This window comes from Sylvia atricapilla, chromosome 1 (assembly GCF_009819655.1).
Source record: "Sylvia atricapilla isolate bSylAtr1 chromosome 1, bSylAtr1.pri, whole genome shotgun sequence".
Lineage (NCBI taxonomy): Eukaryota > Metazoa > Chordata > Aves > Passeriformes > Sylviidae > Sylvia > Sylvia atricapilla.
This window is the reverse complement of record NC_089140.1, coordinates 65348596-65356243: the sequence shown is the minus strand read 5'-3', so window position 1 is coordinate 65356243 and position 7648 is coordinate 65348596. Positions and strand designations below refer to the sequence as shown.

At 46.6% G+C, this 7648-nt stretch overlaps 1 protein-coding gene across 1 annotated transcript; it reads left to right on the top strand.

Moving 5' to 3' along the window:
* Positions 1 to 1961: 1961 nt before the first annotated feature.
* LOC136364722 (transmembrane protein 14C-like) lies at positions 1962 to 5601 on the top strand. The gene is made up of 4 exons (XM_066324738.1): positions 1962 to 2103; positions 2410 to 2511; positions 4464 to 4548; positions 4767 to 5601. The coding sequence occupies exons 1-4, from the start codon at positions 2028 to 2030 to the stop codon at positions 4816 to 4818; spliced, it is 315 nt and encodes a 104-aa protein (XP_066180835.1). The 5' UTR covers positions 1962 to 2027; the 3' UTR covers positions 4819 to 5601.
* The last annotated feature ends 2047 nt before the right edge of the window (positions 5602 to 7648 follow it).

Genomic DNA, 7648 nt, shown 5'->3' with positions numbered 1-7648 from the left:
GAGCCCTTTGCTGGACATCCTTTAGTATGCCAATGCCTGCCTTGCACTGCTGAGCCTAGAACAGAATTCCCAAGATTCCAGCTGTCTTACCACAGAGCTGAGGGGAAGGATCATCTGCCCAAACCTGTCTAATGCAGCCCAGGGTGCTGTCTCCCACTTTTGCTGAAAGAGCATACATGGGCAACTTCTTGTGACACTCTAGAATATCCAAGACCTTTCCTGCTCTCCAGGAGAGGGAAAGCTGCAGCAAAGCTGCTCTCCAGCCAGTCGTCCCAGGCTGCTCTGCAGACCTAGACCAGGAGAGCTGCACTCTCCTTCAGGGACTATGACTGATACCAAGCCCCTCGGGATTTGAACAGGGGTTTGAGTCAAACTTTTCAAAAATTTTTGGTTAATCAGTAGCTGTTGCTGGACAGTTATGATTAAGCAATTGTATTGTGAATGTTGTATCCTTGTCCAATCTTTAGTTTTAAGGAAAAGAGAAGGCAGTCCCAGGATGAATGGGCTGTCTGGGCAAGAGCCACTGGGAGTGAAGTCAGCAGAACCGAGCAGTAACTGGCAGCAGTAAATTCTGGCAGCGGGCAATCACAACCACTGACTCATTGACCACCTACTCAAAACAGACCTCAGACTCAAATGAGACAAGAACTGCACCTGTGGACCAATTAGTATAAGAGGCAAGAGATGTAATAAGCAAATATGGGGTCAAGTACTAATTATAGAAAAGTTATGTAACTAATGAATGCTTCTGCCTTAGCTTGTTAAAATATATAAATAGTGCAATTAGTTTGTTAAAATGCATACATAGTGTAAAGTATTGATGATAAGTGAGCGGACCAAACTCCCTACTTTGTGCAAACTAGAATGCAAAATGGAAATACCTGTCTCAGTGAGTGAGTTGGCACTGGGCATCAGGTAGCAAGCCTGCCTTTGGGACAAAGGACTGCATCCAGTGCAGGGCTGGGCATGCAGCTCCAAGTGCTGCTGGGGATTGTGCCCTGTAGTACAACACCACTACCCCTCCGCAGGTGTGTGGAGCCCTCAGCAGAGCGGCTGAGGAATCCAGATGCCTTCCTTTGACATCTGGATTGGGCTTCCAGGGCAAAGATGGTTTCTGAGAGGAGACACCAGGACCTGCCCTCATGCTGGACAGAGTCAGCCAGCTCCAGGACAGACCCGCTGCAGGCCAAGGCCAAGCTCACAATGACACTGGTGGCACCTCCATGATAATGTAATTAAGAAGTGGAAAGAACTTACTGCACAACAGCATCAGCAGCTGGAGAGAGGAATGAGAAGCTTTTGGGAGGAACAGCCCCGCAGACAGTAAAAGAGGAGGCCAGGAGGTGTTCAGGGGCAAGAGCGGAGGTTCCCCTGCAGCCCGTGGTGCAGCCCACGGTGAGGCGGGCTAACCCCGCCAGCCCATGGAGCAGAGATCCACCTGTGGCACACACAGGACCCCACCCCGGAGCAGCCGGACGTGCCGGAGGAAGCTGCAGCCCACGGAGTGAGGAGCCCGCCCTGGAGCAAGTGCGCTGGTAGGACCTGCACCACACAGAAGATCCACACTGGAGCAGTCTGTTCCTGAAGGACTGCCCCCCAAGGAAGGACCTACGCCGTGGCAGCTTGTGCAGGACCGTCTCCCGTGGGAGGGACCCCGCGCTATGGCAGGGCAGGATGAGGAGGGAGCGGCAGCGCAGAAGAGGCGCCATGGACCGACCGCAACCTTCACTTCCCAGCCCCCGGCAGCGCGGGTGATGTCGAGCCTGAGAAGAAAAGGGGAGGCGGCTGTTTTCCGCTTCACTTCTGACTTCCCACCTGCCTTACTGAGGAGCAGTCAATGAAGCAAACCCTCCCGGGCCCGAGGATCCAGCCCCGCCACGGCTCGGGCCCTCCCCGGGCGCCGTGACGGGCGGCGGGCGGGCCCTCCGGGAGGCGGCGCCGGGCTGAGGGCGGGCGGGCCGCGGGAGGGCGGCCCAAGGTCGGCGCTGCCCTGCCCGGCCCTGCGCGGGTCTCCGCGGCCGCCGCAGATGGAGTACGACTGGCTGGGCTTCGGCTACGCGGCGCTGGTGGCGGCGGGCGGTGTCGCGGGCTACGCCAAGGCAGGTGAGTGCCTGTCCCTGTCCCTGTCCCTGTCCCTGTCCCGGTCGTGCCCGCAGGCTGCCCCCGCTCGGCTCCCCGCCGCTCCGGGGCCGCTGCCGGCAGTGCCCCCCCGAGTCCCGGCTGCCACCGACACGGTGCTCGCCGAGGTCTGCAAAGAGCTCCCCAAACCCCTCAGCCGAACCCCTAATGCTTTAGTTGGGTTGGTGTTGTGGATTGACTAGTACGGGGAACTCGCAAAAGTGCTTTCGTTTGGTGCGCAGGCTGGCTGTGTGCGTGTTCTTCCGCTGACTGCTTTATTTCTCATTCAAGGCAGCGTCCCTTCTCTAGCTGCCGGCCTTCTGTTTGGCGGCTTAGCGGGACTAGGCGCTTACCAGCACTCCAAGGATCCAAAGAATGTGTGGCTTTCCCTCGGTAAGTTTGCTCGGCAGCCGAGTACTGAGTTTTACTGGTAGCGGTGGGAATGGCAATCTATTTTTTCTAGCATGTTTCAGCTGCCCTGTGCCCTTTCACCTATACAGATGTTGTAAGTGGTGGCAGGACCTCCTGCCCACAGCCAGGAGGTGTTTGTGTAAGAGCTGATACCTGGGTCGAAAACCTGGATTGTCCTGTTTGAATCCAGAGTTGATGAGAAATACCTGTCTCCTCTGTCGGATTAGGAAATGTGTTACACGAACACATTAGGTGCAGGAAACATACGTGGAAAATTTTTGGTTGTGAAGCATTGTTTTTAGCCTGTGGTGGTGGAATAAGCACTATTTTTGCAATAGTGACAGCAGTGTGACAGGTGGTATGTGGCCTTCTGGAACCCTGGTTTGCACAAGCATCTCAGGGGAGCAGTACTTGTTCCAATAATGCATCATGCACTCTGGAAGAAACAGAATGTAAAAGAAAAGAGGTGGTGATCTATTCTGCTTGCTTACAGTAAAACTTACAAGAAGTTGTTACAGTAAAACACAAAAAGTGTTAAGCTTGCAGTTAACTCTTCAGGGGAAGGAGAAGGATGAAATCACAGTGGAAAGTATTGTATGAAGCACTCAGGTGAGCCTCAGGGAGTTCCTTTGCTGCAGGAGTGTAGTATCTGGTTAAACCACTATCAGGAACTGATTGTGCCTTTAGGTACTAGGGTATCCTAGATGACTTCTTGAGGATCCTGCTAGTTCTGTAATACTCCATAGTGTTACTAGTGCTATGATACTGTGGCTTTACAGTGATGTAAGACTATTTTAAACCAATAAGACTAATGTGCTGAAAGGCTCTATGAAGCCACTGTAGAGGACCAACCTTTTTGGTAAGGAATGAAACATAAAATGCAGCTCAGTGTAAAGCACAATTCCCATTTGTGAACTGTACTTCCATTCTGGAATGATATGGGAGTGGCTGTGCATCTCTGGCACGGGTTTTGAGGCAGCATCATGGGAGAGGGATGAGCAGCTTTTTTATATCTTGATGTGGTGCATGGAGTGCTTTCAAATGGACCTCTTAAAAGCAGTGACATGCTACAGTCTAGTACAGTTCTTCATCCATCCAATCCTAATCCATCCCTCCTCAGCCCTCCTTGCAATATGCAGCTGTGGCTCCTGCAGAGCTGTAAGTTTGCCCCAGTACATCAGGGGTAGAAATGCAGAAATAGAACCTTGACAGAGTATCTCTAGAACATCTTTTACCCTGTGTGATGCAAACAAACTTGGAAAAAGGCATACAGCATTTTCATCTGCCTTTCTTCTTCAAAGAAACTATGGCCCTGTAAATTTCATGTGAATGTTGATGGGATTCCTTTTCCACATTGAGAGATAAAATAATTTGTAGTAATGGCTAAGATGTTAATTGCTCTTTCAGTTTGATCTTTTGGTTGCTGTTTCCTAATCATATTTTCAAGTGGGGTTGTTTTCTTTTCCGTTGTAGTATTTAGTGCCACTTTCCAGTTCAGAATGTTACAGAGAAATGGGAAGTGTAAATAATATTTACCTCCCACATAGTGAATACTGTCACCATCCCAGCTTTCTGGCAGTTTTGAGCCTGCCTGTGTTTGAGGGAATAATCATTCTTTTGCAAATAAGGGTTGAGGGAGAGCTAGTGATCTGTTCAGAGAATTAGAGTTTGTGGGTGATCAGACGGTGGTCTCTGCCCTGGTGAGATTTCCTCCCTTTCTGCTCAGCAGTGGAGCATGCTTACCAAAGCTGCTGAGAAGCTTCTAATGACAGCTTTGATGCTGAAAATAATCAAATTGTTGACTCACAGAGGGAAGAATTCCTGTCTGTATGTGTAGGTCTGTTTTTAGGTTGGTGCTGCTTGGCGTCCAAGTGTGGCAATGCTGCGCTGGCATTTCTGTGTCAAACGGTTCTGACTGGGCTTCTCTCCTACAGTGGCATCTGGCACCTTGACTGCTGTTATGGGAATGAGATTTTACAACTCCAAAAAGGCCATGCCTGGGATAATTGCTGGTGCCAGGTAACCACCTGTCCTTTGTTCTTGTCTGTGTTACTGAATAAACATTTTGTTTAACTTAGTTGTGGATTATAAAGATTACATGTTAAGTTCTGTGAAAAACAAGATCTTGTGGCGGTGTTCAGCTAAATGAAACGATGTCAGTGTTTTCTTCCTTCTTGTTCTTCATCGGATTTTTGCCTCCACCTTCCTCTTTCTATAACAACTACTCTGTTCCACAGTTTACTGATGGTTGGACGGCTTGGACTGCAGATGATGGAAAAAACCTATTAAGCCATAAATCTGCGTCAAGTGACTTGAAGACACATGACTGAGAAGCCCAAAAATGCAACTGCCTAAATGTGCTGCACATAAGTGGAAAAGGCACTGCTACCTGTGCGTTGTTATTTTTTATATCCTAATGCACGTGGGTTGTGTTTTTAAAGGACCAGCATAGAGAGCCCTTCTCATGGTATTTGTCTTAACATTTTCTGCACTGAAAGCAAGCAGGAAAATATGACTATAGCATTAGTTTAGCTTCTGGTCCTGCAACTAACTTAGTGTCGGCAAAGACCTCCTGGCTCTTACATTCAGGCAGTTGCAGGATTGAAGCTTAAATGCACATCTGACTTGTCCTTCTAAAATCATGTATAGCTCTAAAACCAGGGGAGAGGAGCTGCCAATTTGTCACTAATAATTAATACAATAAACATGTTTATGATGTTCCACCTCCCTTTCCACGCCACTTTATCCATTCACAGTGTTTGTCTGTCAAGGAGTTTGTTCTCCCAGCAGTGTGTATTAGAACCTGGTCCCACAGAACACAATCACGGAGCTGGCTGTCGAGGCTCAGCTGTAATGCAATAAATGCATACCCATGCCTTGCAATCACTTGTAATGCAATAAATGCATACCCATGCCTTGCAATCACTTGTAAGCTCAGCTGTATGTCATTCATTTCACTTTTACAGATTACTACTCAAAAATCAAAAATAATCTTTATCTGGTACTGCTGAATTGTAGGCACAGCTTTATTAAAATGTTATTTTAAATAAACTAAGAAATTATTATTGCAAACTTTTGTGTTCTACACAGCTTATTTTGTCTCTGATTGTTCATCTGGATTGATACAGTTTGGTGCCTTTCTTGCAGGGTATCAGGATATGTTTGGGAGTGTGAATTGTCTAAATAATCTATCCTATCCCTGAATCTAGTAACTTGTAAATATAGAAATCTGAACTGGGAGGGAGATGGAATGCACAAAAGCATACAGACCACATAATCAGACAAGTATTATATTAAAGTTTTTTAGTTTCGAGTTTGGTTTTTGTTGGGTTATTTTTTTGTTTGGTGGGTTTTGGTGGTTTTTTTTTTTTTTGGTTTTTTTTTTTTTGGGTTTTTTTTTTTTTTTTTTTTTTTGGGGGGGAGGTGTTTTGTTTTTGTTGGTGAGGTTTTTAAAATTATTTTTGTGGTTTTTTTCTGAGGGGATAATCTATTTTAGATCTAGAAAATACTGTACAAAAGTTTATTTAAAGACCAAAGGGCTTATTTGATCAGTCTTTGTCCTCAGTTGGTTCCCTTAATGCCAGAAATCATTCTAAATATAAACCTTCAATAGAGAAATACCCTGGAAGATACACATGGATGGTAATGTATCCCTTTTCTGGTCTCATTTAACTTAGGTCCCTTTTTGCACAGATCTTGAGCTTCGATTTCTTCAACCTTTTGGCTTTGGTGCCTGGTACTGAGAGAGATGGAAGCAAGAGGGCCTGTGCATTAGATTGGTGAGACTCTGGAGTTGCTCAGAATTCTCTGAGTATCAGGGTAGTACCTTGGCAGGAGGGTCACTTCCCGTGGCTTTCCTTCCCTTGCTGCAGTGAAACAGGCAGGACAGTGACCTTGTGCAGTGTGAGCAGGAGGTGCAGAGCTGGGCCAGTGGTCACAGCCAGGCTCTGCCAGCAGGGCAGTGGTTTGCCAGGCAAGTCACAGGGATGAGGCAGAGATGAGGTCAAGCCAGGATGCCAGGTCAGTCAGTTCCAGATCTGCAGGGACGTGGCCAGGAGGAGATGCAGCTCCAGCAAGAGTCTCAGCAGCTGGTCCCAGGCCACATAGCTTGGGTCACAGCTGGCTTGAGCACAGGCAGTTACATCTGGATGGGGAGGTGTGCTCAGAGCATCTTCTTAGAGCCCTTTCTCATCACCCTGCAGAGTTCAGCTTCAGGTGTTCACCACCTGTATTTATGTTTCTCTCCTACTTCCCTTCATAGAATAAGGGGTGTGCAGGACAGCAGATGATTTGTTAATATGTCACCCTTTTAAGTGCCTAATTGCAGCCCAGGACACAGCAGTGGTGGCAGGTGTCTCTATGGCTTTATTCTGATTTGAGAAAGTTAGTAAGCCAGACATTAGCATTTAAGAGACTTCTCTTTAAACTGCTTTATGATTTGGGTTTGTTTGGGGTTTTTTTGCCCCTTCATATTACAGTTGAAGCAGTTTTCTTCAGTAGGAGTAGGATGCAAACATAAATGCATCTCCTGCAATAAACTGAGAAAAGCCATGACCCAGCAGTTTTGTAATCAATTATATAATACTGCTCTCAAACCAGATAACTTGGGAATTTGAATTGCAGTTGTCTTTAACAGAAGAAAGACAATAGAAAGCAGAAAACTAGACTAAAGTAGAAAACTTAAATTTTTAGATCGAAGTGCTGTTGTTTTTTCCCCATGCTGCTGTTTCCTGAGCTTGGGAAAGCAATAGGTTGAATTGAGAACTGCTGGTAGAAGTCACTTAGGACTTGTGGTAAAATGCTCCTGCTCAGGGTAAACAGCAGTAATACAGGCAAAAGGACAAGAGAAAAATCTTAGCCTTACATACTCTTTACCCTTTTGAAATTTTATTAGCACAGAATGGTTTTTTTTATGCATTTCTGCACTAGCAGTCCAGTGTGTACCAATGAATCAGAGTTAAATGACTGTACAAAGCCTGTTAGCCTTTTTTTGCTGTTTGCAACAAGAATTATTTGACATTTGTCATGCTTTGCTTGTGGACAAGTGAAGACTGATGTGGTTATGTCAAAGCCCTTTCAAGGTTCATTAGTATGTGACAAGGACAGCAAGTTTCTTCTA